This window comes from Podarcis erhardii (genome assembly GCF_964252035.2).
Source record: "Podarcis erhardii genome assembly, chromosome: 4".
NCBI classification, from domain to species: domain Eukaryota; kingdom Metazoa; phylum Chordata; class Lepidosauria; order Squamata; family Lacertidae; genus Podarcis; species Podarcis erhardii.
This window is the reverse complement of record NC_138508.1, coordinates 56,677,915-56,697,561: the sequence shown is the minus strand read 5'-3', so window position 1 is coordinate 56,697,561 and position 19,647 is coordinate 56,677,915. Positions and strand designations below refer to the sequence as shown.

General features: G+C 43.1%; 1 protein-coding gene across 1 annotated transcript in view; it reads left to right on the top strand.

Annotated features, from left to right (window-relative positions):
- Positions 1–19,647, top strand: part of DSCAM (DS cell adhesion molecule) — a 336,030-nt gene that overhangs the window by 232,256 nt on the left and 84,127 nt on the right. Inside the window, exons 12-14 of the mRNA XM_081859359.1 lie at positions 6,986–7,182; positions 9,878–9,974; positions 12,917–13,045. Of these exons, the coding sequence (XP_081715485.1) occupies positions 6,986–7,182; positions 9,878–9,974; positions 12,917–13,045 (423 nt within the window). The remainder of the gene's footprint in view (positions 1–6,985; positions 7,183–9,877; positions 9,975–12,916; positions 13,046–19,647) is intronic.

Genomic DNA, 19,647 nt, shown 5'->3' with positions numbered 1-19,647 from the left:
GAAGGGACTGAAGTCATATGGAACTGGGTTGTCCGCAGATTTCAGGAAATCTATAACTTGTGCTCAGTAAAGATGTGGTTGTGTGATCTCTTTCTATGGCACAGCTCTGTTACTTCCAGAGAGACTATACTGGTACAAGCGAACGATATGGCCAATTATGTATTAAGCATTATTGGATGTGATGACTCATTTCAAGCTTCGCATGTATCACACTTCTATTTTTACTTACTGCTCCCTGACTTTGTTTTGTAAAGATTTTATCCCATTAATGTAAAACATCTTTTTTAAACAAACAAACAGAGGGCTTCATAGATTTTAGATAATGTGCAAGTTAGCGCTGGAGAAAATGAGCTTCCAGACTTGTTCAATGCATTGTGTTCATTAGATGGATAGCTATAATTTTCTCAAGCCCAAAAACATTGCTATATTTGATTCTTTTCCTTAGCCACCACCCAGTGGAGAAGCGCAATCACTTGAAAACTGGACTACTGTTAAGCAATAATGAAAATAAAATTACCTGTTGCAGGTGTAAAAATCACATGTCCTCCTGTAAATATATTTCACATCCCAGTGCCATTTTGGAAAATATATAGTCTGTCCCATCACAGATGCTAAAGGGGGAGGGGTTGGACCTAATCTTAAATAATCATCAAGGCTAAAAGCACCTGGTAGGGAGAGGTGTTTTGGGATGCAATCCCGCCTCCCAATTTGAACAGCTCGGGGGAGTTAGGGTTTTGAGTATGACCTCATTGGTGCTGCCCAGCCACTGCTGGTGAGGAGTGGTTCTCCACTGCTGCCACAGAGACCCCTGCTGGAGCCGCAGAACGCCCAGCAGAATGAAGGACTACTGCTAGCCGTGTTCCCACCGGGGGCAGTCATCACAAGACCCTAAAATAGCGCATGGCAAGGATGGAGCAGAGCCAGTCGTGGTTCATTCCCTGGAGAGACCCAGTTCAAGTCCACTTGCTGTATCATGTTAGATCTAGTGCAGCCAAAAAAGCCTACCACTACCTCCCACCCTGACTGACAGGAGCTGGCAGGACTGGGAATGCTGTGAGTCTGGAGCTATATGCCTGTCCAAGATTGCTGTGACCATACACCACTTCAGCCCATCTGGCTTCCACTGCTTCTCAAAAATTATTCAATTTCTAGTCAAGACTACAAGATATTGTGCTGCTGCTCTTCACGAACTGATGACCAAAAACTGGACAAGTTGTTGAGAAAAGCAACCAGCGTGTTTGGGAAGGGGGTGTGGTTTTACATTGTGTCAAATTGTATATGGTATGCCCATATTTGTAGAGCAAATATTAATGTGCACCAAGCATCAATAAATAAAAATTTAAAAGGGGCAAAATTAGACACGGACACACAAAGCATGAAAAAAAAAACCCAGACTCCTTGTGCTATGCTACACTCCCCCTGCCTTTCCTCCCAGAGTGGCCTTGCCTTCTGCCTGCCCCTCAGACCCAGAGCATCATGCACAGCGGGGCCTCACTGGTGGCAGCTTCTCCTCCTCCTTCTCACTCGCTCTCCAGCTGCTGCTCTGAGCTGCCGAAGAGAGGACATTGGCAGCAGCAGCCATGGAGAGGCAACGGGATGCTCTCTCGCTGCCTCCGCCACTCGGGACAAATGCTGGCTTATCCTCTTCCCCAAGCTGGGCGGCACTGGCAGGGGAAATAGAGACATTCCAGGATCAAATTAGAAGCCAGGATGGTTTTCATAATTCTGGGACTATCCTTGGAAAATCAGGACACTTGGAGGATATGAAACCTAGCCTGTAAGTTCTGCAGAGCCTGGTAAACCGAGGAACACAAAACCTGCATTAGGTTCCCATAACATTTCTCACATTACATTAACATTAATGCTCACTGTTTGCTTCTCATTTCCACCCACCATTTGCATGGGGTCTTCAGAAAGGTACCGATAAAGGAATGCAGCCTTTGGTCCTCCATTAGGTCCTCCATTAATTAAACCCCAATTAAACCCCTCTCTCTGAGCATATATGGTTGATTTTTACAAAATTATTCCTGTCCGCTTGGGTTAAATTGTGCAGGGTCCTTTCAAAAGCGCTCCACTCTTTCCCAGCGAAAGGGTGAGCATTTTCTCTCCTATCTTAAGTTTCTTCATAAAGTGCGTACTACTAATAAATGAATTGTGAATGACTTTCCTGAGAAAAGGCCTTATTGGCTATTAGTCTAGCTTGTTACTGAGCTTGCTGAGCAGTTTTCTGAACTGATGCCATTCCTCATGAATCTCCTCAAGCATTTACGAGAAAGTCGCTGCAGGGAGCAGAGCTGTCCGCCTCCTCCATTCCCCCGTTTTTCTTTTCTTTTTTTTCCTATCGGTTATTAGGAGGCTCAGTTAGGCAAAGTGGAAAATTGTGCACACATGACGATGCGGAATCAAGTCACATTCATTTCACAGCCCTGTCAAAGACTAGAGAGAGAATGAGAAATCTAAGCTGCTGTGGGTCTCTGGTGTGCTATTTGAAGAGAGCAGCTTGTAATGTACAAACATGAAAAGGGCTCTTGCATGAAAAAAGGAAGAGAAAAACCTCGGGAAAGGGGAAATACTTGCCTATAGTGAATTCAGGCAAAATGGGGGGGGGGTCTAGACTTTATTTTGAATATGTCTTTTGATTAAAATTCATAGTTGTCACATAAAATAAATCACCTCCTTTTCCTATAATGTGACCTGAAACTGCTTCTAAGTGAATAAGATATGAACTCTAAATGTTCACAGTCTTTACCCTGACACATTCAATCATATCACAAGGCGCCGGCAGAGCTGCCAAGCTTTTTGAGTCGTCGTCATTCTTGTTACAGCTTAGCAGCACATAAGACCAATCCTAGCTTGGAAACACATGTTTGGGTAATATTTATAATCAAAGAAAATTTATTATATAACTCTTAAGAAGCCAGAAGAAATGGTGGCTTAGGACACGCCGGCTCCATCTCGATTCCAGGCTGCTTTGTAAGGATTAAGATTGCCCAGTGTCCAGGCTTTGGACTTCCGCTGAACATATTTGTCAGGTCTAGACATTGCACCACACACTCCCCTCCCTGCCTGCTGGCCTCCTCTCCGCTTCTTGGAACAAAGGTGAGCTGCAACAGAGCAATCAAAACTTGTTAGAGTGGTACCTCAGGTTACAAACGCTTCAGGTTACAAACTCCGCTAACCTGGAAGTAGTACCTTGGGTACTTGCTCCGGTGGCACGGCAGCAGCGGGATGCCCCATTAGCAAAAGCACGCCTCAGGTTAAGAACTGTTTCAGGTTAAGAACTGACCTCTGGAACGAATTAAGTTCGTAACCCGAGGTACCACTGTACTAGTATTGCCAAGGCTTTGCACAGGGGCGGAGCTAGCGCCACAGCCACAGCCTGGCTGCTCAGGGCAGCAGCAGCAAAAGCTGGATGGAAATGGACAGATTGGTCCAAAGCCAGCTGGCGCCCACTGTGAAGACAACTCCACATCCAGCAGCTCCCAGAGAATCTCAGACTTGCCCCACTCCTGAAACACCTTGTTTGAGGGCTTCCCATCAGCTTCTCCTGGCAGGAATATGGCCAGTGGGCTTTCTGCCCACGCATGAGGCAGGCAGGCAGGCAGGACGGTGCCTTCCCCCATGTCCCTCCATTTGCGGTGGACTCTGGGAGATCTACTGGGCTGGCCGAAATGGGCAGAAGGATGCCTCTCCTCAATCCAACCCTCCTGCAGCCTGAATGTAATAAATAATAACAATAAACTGCTCTGCAGTTTTCGTTGCTCCTGTTGTTTTAATCGGTATTTTTAATGGCCCATTGTTTTATGCGATTTTACATATTTGATCCTACCCTGGGATCCATTGAGAGGTAGGGCAGCCTACAAGCATTCTTAATAAACAAGAAACCTTGCAAGGAAATGATAAGCCCTCTGCCCTCAAGCTATGAAACGTTGCTGGGGAAATGAAAGTTTTTTCTGCAGCTAGTGTTCCCGTGACTAAAGCTTAATAAGTGCTGGAAAGATTTTGATTCTATGAATATTATGGGCGTTTCTTCTATATCACCAAGTGACACAGTAAGTTCCCACTCCTTTCCCTGTGCCGTTTTGTGGAGGTTTTTAAAGACTCCACCCCTTGTTTTACAGAAGTGTAGTGCCTCGTTTTTTGTTTTTTTTTCCTTCTTCTTCCATGTAACATTTTTACAAATCCGTTTCATTTGTTGAGGCATTAGGGGGAGAAGAAAACAGAAAGAAAAAAGAAAGGGGGGGTGGGGAGAGGGAGGATGGATGGGGGTGGGGTCGGGTGGCGGTGTTTCTATTATGCTTAATGTATGTAGTTTGGTGTCAGCGTTGCTTGTGTTGTTCACTTGTGTTCCTTTGGTGGTGAGAGAGGTTGGTTTAATAAAAAAAAAAAAGGAAAAAAAAATTGCTCTGTGTAGGCATTTAAACCTGCTGGAAGCAAACAAGTCACTAGTCCATAAGATTTAATGTTGGGGGGAAGAAGGAAAAGCACATCCTGAAAAATGAACAGAGTCCACCAGCATCAAACCCTGCACTGACAACAATTTTACAACAAACAAGGGCATACACATTGGTAAAAATTCAGGCGCAGAGTTCTGGAAAGCAGAACTTCACAGGAGTCCAGTCTGGCCAGTGAGTCCCTCAGAGATGTTGCCATGGGCAGATATAAGCTCCTTCCTCACTTGATTTTGCTTTTTGTGGTCTCTGAGCAGCGAGCCACAATCAAGTCTTTACTGGGTCTTGGAGGGATGGCGGGTTGAGCCTTGGACTGGTTATTCTCTGTCTCGTCTTTCTCCGCTATAAAATGAAAGAAGCACACAATAAATTTCTTTGTTTTCATCTCAAAAAAAAAAAAAAAAAAGACTCCACCCCTTTCTCTGGCTTCTTTTTCCTTAACAGCTGAGCTCTCTCTCCCGCTGTACCACTTGCAGGGGGCCCTGCACCAGTCCTTTGCATGCAGACTTCATTGCTCAAAGTCAAAGGCCACTATCATCCAAAAATAAATCAAACACAGCATCCAGTATTCAAATAAGCATAAATAATCGAGTACTGGCAAAGCTCTTTCCAGGCTCTACAAAAATGCTTCTGCCCTTTCACAGAAATTTTCTTTTCTTTTTCTCTTTTCTTTTCTTTTTCCCCTTTTCTTTCTTGGTGGAGGAGGCATTGAAATATATTTGCATAGGTATTTTGAGGTGTAAAAGGTGAGTCTTGTTATCTCACTTCCCTGCTTTTGATAGATAGGGTCTGCTTTTGATAGCAGGGAAGTGAAATTGGCAAAGCTCTGAGTAAGGCATCTCTCTCAATCTATATCCTACCCACAGGGACAGGATTCAGTATTGAATTGGGTGGGGGTTGGGGAAGAATTGCACAAGGGGGAAATTGTGTTGTGGATATCCTTTGTAGGATCATCTGGATAAGCCCTTTAGCTTCATCAGCCATTGCTATGGCGATGGGAAGCAATTTCTGATAGCTGGGTTAGTTATAGAACTGCCTCTGAAAGGGGGGTATGTGTGTGTGACATTTTAAAAACTTATATAGCCTATAATTACCATATTTTGAAGAGCAAAAAAGAGGAGACATTTGCCAACTTCTACTTTTAACTATGGATCGCTATGACGACTCTCATTTTACATACCCATGAAAAAGAGGGTGTGTCCTGGAAAAAGAGGACATATGGCAGCCCTAGCTTTTGTAACTTGGCATTTACCCCATTTTGTTAAATGAGGGAATACACTGCTAATTCAACCCTGAAGGTTTATAATTACTGTGATTTTATTTGTGGTTTTTTAAAATAACTGTGTATTACGTTATATCATGAGACCTTATGGTGACTGGTGGCTAAGAAATCTTATAAACAAATAAGATAAATAAATAACTAAATCTGTAGCTAGGGAGACTTCTTTCCAACAAATATCAAATGAACATTCTTCAGTGGGTGTCACAGCAGTGAATGGTATTGCCAATGGGTGGGGCTAGTCCACAGGACCCTACAGCTCCTTCCATGGATTTATTCTACAGTGGGGGTCATGTACAATCAGCCTGCAGGCTCTATTTGTGCATGCAAATAATAGGAGCCAGATTGTACCCAGTGAGTCTTATTTGTTGTGGGGTTAACATATTTCAGAAAGTAAAATTCTGCGGACACAAGAGTTGTTTGAGCTATTTATTTTTTTAGGAAATTCACCCAAAAACCAACATTTCTGACACGGGTTGCCATGCCATACACCCGGGTTTTCCTTGACCTTTTTACAGATTTTTGAAAATTATGTCCGGACGCTATATATATCGAGTTTCAGATGATATCGTTTATCGTATTTTTAATGTAATATGGAAATGGTATTTAATTTTATTATATCTCTTTTAATGTTGATGTTTAACAATCAAACAGTAACTTGACAGCAAGCAAATAAAAACAACCCTGATGTTGCGGAATGTAATCATCTAACAAAGTCTTAGCCATTTTATGTATCAGCCTTATGGGAGAAAGGTAGATGGTTGAAAATGGTTCCTAACAATGCTTGGTTAGTGCGTATCATTTCTCATCAAAAGTTTCCCCCATGGTTTCTCTGTATTGTTATCCATGTGAGAGCCACTTCTTAAAGCAGAAGCCATAGCTTTCAATCTTGCGAGCTAGTAGATCAGTTTGTTATCCATAGGGCTGACATGCAGAAAGGTCATGCCATGGAACGTTAGCATTTCAAAACAGAAATTAAAGTTATTCATTTAAAAGAGGCTATCCATTCTCTCCATGAATTCCTGCTTTCCTTGCAGGAGGAGGGAGGAAGTTCAGTGCTGTATGCTACACCAGGCGGTTTTGTTTTTCTTCAGCTGATATAAGCACAAAAGTACAAAATGAAATGGATTAGGTGGAAAATGAGTCGATACAAGTGGGGCTACCTAGCAAGCCCTCCTGTACAGCAATGTTGCATTTCCTCCTCCACACATTTTGCAGCAAGCTACTAACTTGTGTTCGTTATTTTTATTTTTAGTTCCTGCTATGATAACTTCCTATCCAAACACCACCTTGGCAACGCAGGGCCAAAAGAAAGAAATGAGTTGCACAGCACATGGAGAAAAACCCATCATTGTTCGCTGGGAGAAAGAAGACAGAATCATTAATCCTGAAATGTCCCGCTATCTTGTTTCCACAAAGGAAGTGGGTGATGAAGTGATCTCTACATTACAGGTAACATAAGCAACCTGGTATTTTGCCAGTGCTGTTTGGTCACATGTTCTTTACATATAAGAGTACATTGTACACTCCACTCCCCCCCCCCCCCGGGATGATTGTGTTCACTGAAGATATCCCAAAGTGAACATTTCTTATTTTGGGGGTGGTGGCGGGGGGAATATCTCACTTTCCATTTTGCATAGGCCAGAACAGGTTAAACTCTGGCAATGTTTTGCATGAACGAATAAAACACATTATCCCCTTTAAACAGTCTGGGCCATGGGTGATGGATTTATTTTGGTCTGAGGGCCACTTTCTATCTTAGTCAACCTTCCAGTTGGACATTGTGGCAAGCAGTGGACTTGGCCAATGTGGGTGTAGCAACCCCACACTCTGTAATACATGCACACACATATATAGGGGGATATGCAACTATTAAATTAATGAACCAAACTTAATCATGTTCATTAATTTTGGTGTGGGCAAAACTTAGATGATTACCACCCATAGCACACCCATGAATATATACTCATAAAAAACTCAAGTGTTACCATAATTATTTTTCTTGTGTTTATATACTGCCCTTCTCTTGAATAAACCCTGCATGTCGCGCTACATGGTAAACATTGTTGGAACATTGGTAGCCCACTCTCTTGCATCTAGTCTTTCCCAGTCTGCATTTTTGGGATCTTCACCTACAGGAGACCATATGCCCTCATGCCTGAGGAACATTTCCATCTTGAAGGACAAGGAACTGTAGTCAGCCTCATTTAGTCACTGCAGGGGCAAGCCAGGAGAAAATTGCTGAGCCATCTTGCACTACCCAGAATTACACTTCAGGCTGTTCAATACTCAATTCCTCCAAGGCTTATCCTGTTACAGAAACTTTATAACTTTGGTAGTGGTGTGGAAGTTTCCTTCAACGGAGGAACACATTTTTATTTTTTTAATGAAACATATCTGCTGAAGTGTGCAGATGATATTGTTGTGGCAGCAACTGATATTGGTAGATCTTTAGGAAAGACCTTGCCAACGACAAGGAGCATTCTACAGGATGATCTCAGTTTATTGAGGGGAGAGGGTGAATATTGAACCAGCTTTGTGTGCTCAGATCCCAGCTTCTTGTAAAGCAAACAGCTGAGTGCAGGTGTACTTGCAAAGAGGAAAGGTGTGTGTGTGTGTGTGTGTGTTCTGCAGGAGGGTAATTTTTCATCTCCCTGTCTCTCCTTCTCAGAGGCATAATTTGTTATCTGCTCCCCATCTCCCCTCCTCCTATGTTTTGGGCAGGCTGCCTGCTGCAACCTAGGGATCGGAGAGAAGATCAATTCAGTGGGCATTCAAAGGCGAACTTACCAAATTCACAGTTTCCTAAACAATATGAGAACCGAAACTCAGCAACCTTCAAAATTCTCACTTCTGCAAATTTTGCAATGCAGTTACCCAACCGAGGAAAAACAAAAATGCTGATGAATTTTCAGGATGGTTTAAAAAAAAAAAAAAAGCAAAATGGAAATGTGGAGAACAGAATTTAAGATGGGAAAAACGGGCAACAGAGACAAAGAAATTGACGGATACATTCCTGCCCATTTTGCTCTGTTCTATATGTTTTAAAAACACAATTTTTGATGTTAAATACTGTTCCAGGTTTTACTCTGAAAACCCTCCGGCAGGTTTTCTCTAAAATGTTGGCAGAGCTTACAGGAGTAGAGCAGTCTTCCGGGGGCAGATGTTCCCCCTCAAAGCCACCAGTCATCCTCACCCCCCTTCCCCATCTATATGACATCACACTGAGGGATAAATGCCTGAATAAAGCTAGTGTTACATATAAAGTCTCAGAAGCAGATCAGTGGGTGGGGCAGAGCCACTGCACTAGCTTCCTGGGTCCCTGTTGTGTACTGGCAAGGAGAGGGGCAAGGCAGCAGGGATGTTGGTGCAGCGCCAGCACCCTCTCCCCCAAGCTAATCCAGCACTTCCACTGGTACCCTCTCTTCTTCCCAGTAAGCAACAGCAACCCACCCGCCTGCAAAGAAGCCAGTGTGACAAGTCTGCCCTGCCCAGCAAGCCGCTTCTGTATTTTTAGAGTTTGTATACATCAAGTATTATTGGGGAAGTATTGTCAATCTGTCATGCTACATCACCATGAAAGCACGTTATATCATTACAAGAAGGAATTGAGAAATGGCAGTCAAATTCATCACTGCTCTGCAAGAGCAGAATTGGCTTTAATGCAACTTGTGCATTTACTTATTCATGTCTGTGGTGTGTGTGTGTCTTCCTGCCTATATGAGCAGGAATAAACAGAAGGCAAAATGAAAATAAAGAGGAATTTAGGGGAAATAAAAACTTATTTAAAACTGCTTCTGTTCAAAATTGTTCATGGGCCAAGCATCTAAGCCCTAAAAGTCTGACTCAGATAAGAGAGAGAGACAGAGAGAGAGAGGGAGGATGTGAATGAATGCGTGCATATATGTGTGTTTGTGTTGTGCACATGTGTGTGGTGTATGTCTCTGTATGAGAGAGTGGTGCAGCCCCACTCTTGCCTGCCCATTTTTGTTATGGACCACCACCCACTGGAAAGATGGCCCTGAGGGGATGTGAGATCCTCCCATCCCTACCATGTGGAATTTCATTCAGAGTCTGTTTTGTAAAATGGCCTTGCATGCAACATTCCCTATTAAATACATTTTCTTCTTTTCCACTGTCAATGCAGATTCTGCCAACGGTGAGAGAAGACTCTGGTTTCTTCTCCTGCCATGCCATCAATTCATATGGGGAGGACCGTGGAATAATTCAGCTCACTGTGCAAGGTAGGAAGAGGACAACGTAAGGAAAAAAACACAGCTATTGTAGTACAGTAAGTGTATGTCATGCTCAGAAATCTGTTGGGGGGTTCTAGTCCCTAATAAAACGTAGTCATGACTGTCAAAAACTTAGAAACTCTATGAAAGCTTCAAACTCCATCTGTCCAGTTTGCACTGGAACTATTAAAACATGGGATTTTAGACACAAGTTTGTCTTAAGTCTGCATTGCAACTACAAGACAATGTAGAAACTAAAACCCGTACAACAGTTTGGGGCCCATTTAAACACCAAGGGGCCAACATGGAAGCCAACAGTCAACATTTCCTTATGTTGGGGTTTGAATCCATGTGCCATCCCTTATTGCACACATATTGCTGACCAACACAACATCCATTCTGAATACTCGTCACTGTCATGCAGTCACTTCACCTGTCAGTCAACTCGCGAGTCAAAGGTGCTTAATATGTGAAATCCCTAAGCGGTGTTGTTGACAGAAAATAAAATCCAGATACAACATTAAAACCAAAATAAATACGTCAGCTGAAACACAGAATCCTTCAATAACCATGGAGCAAAAATATAAATAAATCATAAAACAGGTGTTTAAATTAGCTCTTCTTCTTCATACATAAAACCACAGTCTGGAATACTGATTTGTGAATAAACATGGCTGGTATCAGGCTATGATTCTGACACTTCCTTGGGAGTAAATTCCACTGAACTCAGTGGGACTTGGCACCAAATAATTCAGTAGCAGTAGCCTTGCAGCAGCCTAAATAGGGTGAAGCAATAGGGTGAAGATTTCCTTTCTGAAAAAAAGAAACAGTGTACCAGCTTTATATTTAGAAACAAAATGTTTCAAGTCTAATCAGCCAAAAGCTCCCAGCAACTGTAGTGTATTATTATTATTTTTTCCATTCTGAAATTTGAGTTGCCAGTATGTCCTCAGGCCAGGTGTCCCCTACCATATTTCATGGTGGGGAGGTGGGGAAGCAGATTCAGGCAGGGATCGGCAGGTTCTGGAGTGGCTGAGGTGATGCCCTGTCAAATGTCTAGCCAAGGCAGAAATTAGCGATGAGGTTCTGCCGGCTCTGCCGTACTACACTTGCTCAGTGCGCTTGTGTGCCTTGGAGCTTACAGATAAGATGCCAAATCCACTCAGGACTCACAAGCAACCTTTCTCCCAACCCCCAGTTCTCTGTGACTGCAGGTTGCATCAGTTCCTGGTTAATCCTGGTACAGACTGTGTACTCACTAAGCCAGTCCCCTCAACAAACCAAGATTCTGATTCTCATTTGCAGTGAAGCTGCAGATAATACAAAGGTTCTCTGAGAAAAATGAGAAAATATATAACTTTTATCACAGAAACATGGAATAAATGTTAGCACAAATGTTAGTACAGGCACATGTGAAAGAACATAGCATTTTTATTCTGGTTATCTAATTAGACTAAAGGCTTAGTGGCATTTCTGTTTGCCCTGCCACTTTCCCCCAGGAAAACCCACAGTTTGGTGCTGAATTGCAGCTAACAGCAATTGGGTTTTCCGCACATTGCTGTTTGTTCCAATTTATCACTAAAGAACAGTTTTTCCAGAAGAAAGCAGTGGGGCAAAGGCATTCAAAAAACATGGGACAAGTGGAAAACTGCTTGGACCCATGCTTTTTGGCACGGGACAAGGAAAGTGTGGACAAGCCCTAACTGTTGAGTTCATCTTCACATTTCTAGTGTAGATTACAACCTATAAGAGGTATTCAACCAAAGCGTCTTGTCAGTGCAAGGATTGCAGCATGTGCAATTGGCCTTTTCCCACCCTTTCTTCCCTGTGCCTCCCCCCAAACTGCTCTATAGAGTCGGGGGAAGCCCTAGAACAGATTTAAGGAGATCCAGGGAAGGAGAGGAGGAGCGTATTGTATTGCATTGCACAATCAGAAATCATTGCACTGGCGGAAACTTCACGTAGCTCTACTTTGGAGACAACCCATTATATACACACACTTGCTTCTGCCCTTTAAACCACAAAGATTATCCATGTATTAAATTCTATGGCATATAGGGTTTAGGCCATTTTGTTCCATTTAAAGCAGGGGTGGCCAACCTGTGATTCTTTAGATGTAGTTGCTGATGAGAGTTAGAGTCCAAGAACATCTGGAGGACCACAAGTACCCCATTCCTGTTGTAAAGGGAACAATACCACCAATCCCACTATACACACAAACCCGGGGGAGCAGGTGTAAGAGGGAGAGAGTCAGTTGTAATAGCATTACTTTCTCAATTCACTTACATGGAAGATATAGAAATCCCAATATAAAAAGGATATTATACCCACAACCTGTCCTGGGAGCAATGTGTTGTTTTTAAAAAATAGCATAGAACAATTCTACAATGGGGCTCTAAAATAAGATGATATCAAGACATTAACCCTTTTCAGGCATCCATGGAGGCAATGCAGAGCTTTGCCTGGTAGCCTCACCTCTTCCCTTTAACTTTCCTATGTCATCAGGAAAGCCTAGAGAGGGCTTGCAAGCACGTTCAGCTGAATATGTTTTCAGTCTTCCCCATGATCCGGAGCCTTGATCTTCCAGGGTTCCCAGTCTTGAGGAACCATTTAGCTATATTCAGCCAAACCTGCTTACAATTTCCCTTCATGTTCTTCCTGGTCAATGAAGAAAATGGGGTGCTTGCCTGGCACATAAGGCCTTGCTCCCTGCACTCCCCTGAATACAATTTTTTAATGTTTGAACAGGGCCGTCACAAGTTTCTTAACTTAAATATTAACTATCCCTCCTTATGGGATGGGTGTGGGGTAAAACGAGTGTAACACTCGGTGAGCGAAGGAAATAGCAAGCTATCTTATTCTTCACAAGGCATATTTTTTCCATACTATACTCATTGCTGTCGCTGACGCACAGGTCTCTTGACTAAAACAGAGTTTATCTATTTGACCAGAACCCCCAGATCCTCCAGAAATAGAAATCCGAGAGGTGAGAGCACGCAGCATTGCCCTCAGATGGACCATGGGATTTGACGGAAATAGTCCAATCACGGGCTATGATATAGAATGCAAGAACAAGTCTGGTAAGTGTATGTTGGTATGCCCGGCTTACAACTTTTAATTGTTTCCTAGTTTTCTGGTATTGTGATTTTTTTAATTTAAAAAATCAGAGTTCTCAGTTTTACTGTTACTTGAGCGTGGCCAAGAGTTTTGCTGACATCTTGTGTCCAGAATACTTTGTATATTTGAATGGATGGTTTTCAATAGCCCCTATTAAACAAAAGCATCTTCAGCAGATGTAGTAAAGGTAAAGGACGTCTGGACGGTTAAGTCCAGTCAAAGGCGACGATGGGGTTGCGGCACTCATCTCACTTTGCAGGCTGAGGGAGCTGGTGTTTGTCCACAGACAGCTTTTCGAGTAATGTGGCCAGCATGACTAAACCACTTCTGGTGCAACAGAACACCGTGATGGATGCCAGAGTGCACGGAAATGGTGGTTACCTTCCCGCCACAGTGATACCTATTTATCTACTTGCACTTTGAGGTGCTTTAGAACTGCTAGGTTGGCAGGAGCTGGGACAAAGCAATGGGAGCTCACTCTGTCATGGAGATTCGAACCGCCAACCTTCCAATCGGCAAGCCCAAGAGGCTCAGTGGTTTAGACCACAGCGCCACCCACATCTCCAAATGTAGATAACTGCAGATGTAGACAACCTACCTGGTGAGACTACTTGTCCATCCTATTCAATATTGCCTACTCTGATTGGCAGCCACTCTCCAGGAATATCAGTGATTGAACTGGGGACCTTCTGCATCCAAAACATGTACCCTGCCACTGAATTATGGTCTCTTCCCAAGACACAGTGCTCCTCTCTCTGCAAGGTCTTGTCTGAGATTCAAACTCAGATCTACTCACACCTAAAGCAAGCTGGGGTCAAGCAAAATCTTAAGATGGGCTGAACAGCTGTTTTCTGACATATTCCTTCCTAAGTCTTCCCCTACCTTCAACCCTGTGACATTATGGCTCTGGAGCAGAATCCTATTTTGATAAACCTCATCTGAATAGGCATGATCAGAAGAACCAACTAGTCATGAAAATGTGTTGTAGACACTTGTATGACAGCTCTGCTACTATCAAGATACCATGTACTCTCTACTCCTTTGCACAAAAGCCCCAGACATGGACCTCCACCCCGCCTATTGCACAAACAGTTTGACCAATTGGAGTTGTCGTCTAGAACATATGGAGGGCACCAGGTGAAGGTCTGTTCTAATCTGTGAGAGATGACTACGTCATTGGAAGTGCAGTGGTCCTAGAGGCGTCGCTGAATCAAAATGGCCCTGTTTTAAAACAAGATTAATTTCAGATATCTATCAGCAATCCAAATCAAATTCATCCAATTTAATCCACCCATTTCCAGATCAGAAGTGGGACAAGAGGTAGGGGCAGCTGGCCTGTTTCTAATCTGCACTTGACAATTCCTTATTGTTAAAAAGTTGAGTGGGATGTTGAGCTAGCAGGGCCATTTGCAGTGTAGAGTACTGTCTGCCCTGTGTGTGTGCAAGTCACAAATACCTATTGGACAGTGCCAGTGACCTCCCTGATGACGAGCAGCACAAGATTCCTCTCAGGCCCACGTCAGCTGGAGGTCCAATGGTCAGCTTGCAAAGACTCGCTTTGACTCAACACTAGCTAGTTTCAAAGCTAGTTGCTTTGAATATGATGGACTATGCATTATATATAGCCGTCTTCATAAAGCGGAGGACCACTATACCCTGTAGTTTAGCCTCATGTCTGTCTGTACCTTTATATGCCTTATCCATTCATGTTGCTTATTAAACAATGTGTCGCAGAAAGAGCAGATTCAAGATTTTTCTTTTTTTGAAAGCTGATGTGGTGTAGGGTCAAAAAGTGTGAGCTGTGGGGCAGAGAACTCCCTGTTCAGATCTCACTTCAGTGCCCTCAGTGGCCTCACACAAGCTTTCTTTTAGTCTCAGCCTCCCATTTGCTAAAAATATAAACCCCAGATAATAATTTTTTACCATAAACGTTACTAAAAATCGTATGGAAATCACTTTGCATACTCTAAAGCTGTAAACATATTCTATGGTAGTGGAGGTAACAGTAGTACTTACAGTTGCAATATCAGCAGTATTTAACAGTGTAAAAAAATAACCATACGTTTGGTGGGGGGAGAGGGAGAGTAGATATTCTCAAAATTGCCATTCTGAATAGGGCCACTAGATGGCACAACATACAAAGTAAACATGTGAGTGGAATATATTAGTATTAATATATAGCTAGGTTGGTATATGCAGGCATTCCCTATAGGAAAATCAGTTAAAAGAAAAAAAAATGTTATGTTTATTTGTGTTATATGAATTTTGCCTATTCTGTCGTTAGTGAATCATATTTGTGAGGATCAGAGCAAATGAAAACAGCATGCCCCAAAAGAACAAAAAATTGTGTAAGGGGATTTTTTATGCAAGCTGATAAAATGGAAAAGGCATAATAAATGGAAGGGATTGTCTCAAAGCTGTTTCACCTCTTATTTACAATTTGCACAGAGACCCAAAGTCAATTCAAATATTTGGAGAAGGCACATAGAACAGTCTTGGTAGGACTGTACCACTTTAGACTACATATGTGAGATTAAATGTTGGGAAATATCCAAAAGCCCTGCATGTGAAAGCAAGCCTAACAGGGTGAGAATGAGTCTTGAAACCTCCGCACACTTGCATCCCGGGTTTTCAGAAGCAGGGAGTTTTTTGCATGGGAGAACCTGAACTGATGAAATGTCACCAGGCAGGGCTATAACAATGTGCCTTTTCCTGAATATTTGAAGGTACTCACATGCAGGTGCTGTTACATTGCCTGAGAGTACTCATCACTAGTCTCTCTTTTTTTCTTCTTCAGCAGAAGTATCTTTGTTTGATCATCCTGGATCACACATTTTTTTTGCCTCTCAGATCACACTGCTTCTCAGTGCCAGATTTTCCTTTTTTATATATAGTTCAGGTGTGATCTGTTTTTCTTTTCTTTTCCTTTTTTTTCAATGGATGTAATAGCTGCAGCTGATGGCTGCAGCTTGCTGTGCCCCAGGGGTGGCTGCATAAGCCGAGAGTTCCAAAGATAATTCCGATGGAACATGATGAAGTTGTTCTGATGAAGCAAAACAGGTCTGGCCCTATGCTCTGGCCCTGCTTGGCACAGGGAGGGAATTGCACAAATTCTTTATGACACTCTAGGCAGGTTGGAGCAAAACTAGGATGCAGACAGGGAGAATAATAAGATATTTATTTGTGAAATAAGCACACATGTTGTTAGCCCTGCATGCTGGAGGAGAGCCCACAGATTCATGTAGAAGCAGAACAGAATGGATTTATGAATGAACAGATGCAACACACACTGATGCACCTCTGTCCTAACTGATATGAAATTTCTAGTTGATTAGAAGGCATTAACCTCATAAATCTAGGGTTGCCATATGTCCAGATTTTCCCAGACATTACTGGGATTTCTTTTTGAAATATGGCAACACTAACAAATCCAATGAGTTAAGACACACACACACACACACACACACACACACACTATGCTAAAAGCTTTCCGTCTGCTTTCTTAATCTGAGACTCTAGAACCCAGTTCAAGCAAGAGAACCTTCAAGTATTTTATTCCAGATATCCTAAAGGTAAAGGGACCCCTGATCATTAGGTCTAGTCGTGGCCGACTCTGGGGTTGCGGCGCTCATCTCGCTTTATTGGCCGAGGGAGCCGGCATACAGCTTCCGGTTCATGTGGCCAGCATGACTAAGCCGCTTCTGGCGAACCAGAGCAGCACACGGAAACGCCATTTACCTTCCCACTGGAGTGGTACCTATTTATCTACTTGCACTTTGTGCTTTCAAATTGCTAGGTTGGCAGGAGCAGGGACTGAGCAATGGGAGCTCACCCCGTAGCGGGGATTCGAACTGATTTGAACCAGCCTTCTGATCGGCAAGTCCTAGGTTCTGTGGTAGGCTTAATTTCAGTCAAGCCTTTGGGAGGGATGTGTTTGATTGCTGTGCATCTGCGCATCTTTTCTGTAGGTACAGACTTCCACCCATTTGATTCTGCTTCCATCTGCAGGCTGCTTTCCCTGTCTTAAATAATACACAAGTTACAGGTGTTTTTGTACATGGCATACATAATAGCAGTTGCACAGCAAGATGCTTTTTGTAGTTGATTGTATACAGGTATTTTGATGAAATTGTGCATGTATTTAAAATTCTGAGGCATGCATTGATAGTATAATCGCTATATCAAGAAACCTGTATATACCAGAACAATATTAGGGTGCTCCGTTCTAATCCTAAAATCTGTCTGTAAGAATGAAATAGTTGAAAAAATCCCTTATTTCCCCATTTCTCCCTCCATACCATATTACAGAAATTAGAGAAGATTCAAACAGCCACATCTGCCTTTTTCCCTGACACCAATTATTTGGTTTCAGTCAGCGTGCTTGAGAGATTGTTCTCATATGTTCAGGGTGATGTTTGGCAATGGTTTAGTGGAAAATTTTGACACTCAGGGGCTCATATTTAAAGCCCCTATAGCTATGCCCCCAAGGATAGTCTAAAAAAGCACACACATAAACACACACACATATCCCAGGTAGTGCATATTTTGGGAAAGCTCACTTTGAATTCCAGTACAGTTGTTACTTTCTAACACAAATTTAATATACAAGTCTTTAAAAATAGTGCAGGAAAGACTCCATGTAAATTAATGTTTACAGATCCTCTGTCTTCCACCTTCCCAAGCTTACAACGCTGGCAAATATTGCTCCTGCAGATGACATCATAGCTATTCTTGTGGGGGAAAACCTGGAGCTGCATTTCTCTGCTTTCCTGTTCAGCAAATCACTGATCCTCGGAAATCATCAAATACTAAGATTTCCAAGTCTCTCAAGCCTTGGAGATAGGTTTATTGACCACTGGGCTTTTTGTGTGTGGCAGCATTCACCAGCAAGCCCATGCAGAAGCACAGGGTATCTGGGTACACTTGCCCCAGGCCTCAGAGGGCTAAGTCAGCCAGAGGCTGTCATGCCAAGAACCAGTCTCACACCCTGGGCCTCAGACAAGCTCTGCACAGACCTGCTTACCAGTATAGGGTACTGGCACCTATCTTTTTTGCTGCCCATGGCAGCCATTTTATGCCAGTTGCTATTGAATTTTTATCAGTGTATGAGTACCTGTACCTGTATGAGTACCTCACTTTTGACCCCCCCAAAGCACTGCCTGTACATATGACATACCTGAGGATATCAATGCAGGGACAGAGAAAGCAAAATCACCCCTGACCTCTGCTTCCTTCTCTAAAGATCTGAATAGAAACTTTGTGGCTCCATAGGTGCTGATAGCTAGCATCCAAGGCAGTTTTGCCCCCTCCCCCCCATGTATTTTTTGAGGGGGCTGGGCACCTACAATTTTCAGAGGGCTTTTGACTCCGCCCCTGGCTCCTTGTGATATCATGAGCCCAATGTCAGAACGCTGCACGATGTCACATCAGGCCCCCTCAATCAGCTGGAGAAGTTGGCGCCTCTATGTGGCTCACCTTCCCTTTGTTAGAAACCAAGGGCTTTGGGCATAAGAAATAAAACAGATGTTTTAAAATGACTGGTGAAAGGCCTACTTACCGTCCTGTGAGATAACCATGAAATATTACTGGCCTCACCCCAGTTTCCTGTGGGCTCCTGGCAGCAGAGGCCAGTCTAGGCTGAGAAAATAGCTGCACATCTTCCCATGACTCGTCAGAGGGTTGTTGCCACAATAGGATTGGCACGCAACTGACTGATGCAAAAGAAACGCTCCTGAACACATGTGAGTGTGGCATGTTGGAGCTATATCTTCAGAAATAGAAATATCTTCAGAAAATTGCTTTTCAATTTTTTATAGTAGCTTTTGAAGTTTGCTGTTTTGAAGGTTGGCGCTTTCCTCCTCTTCCGTTTCCCTGTGCTTGCCCCTTTTGCTCCCCTTTCCATTTCCCTCCCTTCTCTCTGAGTCAGATGGGCAGATGACCAAGAACCACTTGGTTTACAAACAAACAACTGCACAGACATGTGAAGCCACACACATGCACACACAAATAAGTGCTGTGGAGGAAATGAACCAAAGGCAATAATTATCACAAACCTAGGGAATATGTTGTTGCCCATTGTAAACCTCTCTGGTATAAATTACTTTGAAAATGAAGTGGATGAATTCATGCATTACATGTCTGTCAGTGGCTACAATTCATGGCATTCCAAACTGGTTGAAGCCTCAGCTGTCTAGCATGAAACAGAGATTGACAATAGAAAACAGCTGTGACCATCAAGCCCTGCTTGCAGTCCTCCATGAGGCATCTGAGGGGTCCCTGCCATGATACAAATTGCTGTCCTTGGGTTTCATGTCCCTGCAGAATAAATGTAAGTTTCTCTTTGAACCTGTTGTTCATGTTACCTGTGTTTCTCAAACATGGGCCTGGGGGTGTGCTGAGGAGCCCCATCCTCTAGCAAACAGTGGCAATCTGTACTGAGGTAATATTTATACAGTTCTTTGCATGAAGGTTCCCACTGTTGCACTTTCACACAAAGGCTAAGTGATGGGGCTACTTTGCATACCCCAGCTACCATATTAAGTTAAATCAAAGCATTAATGCCTGA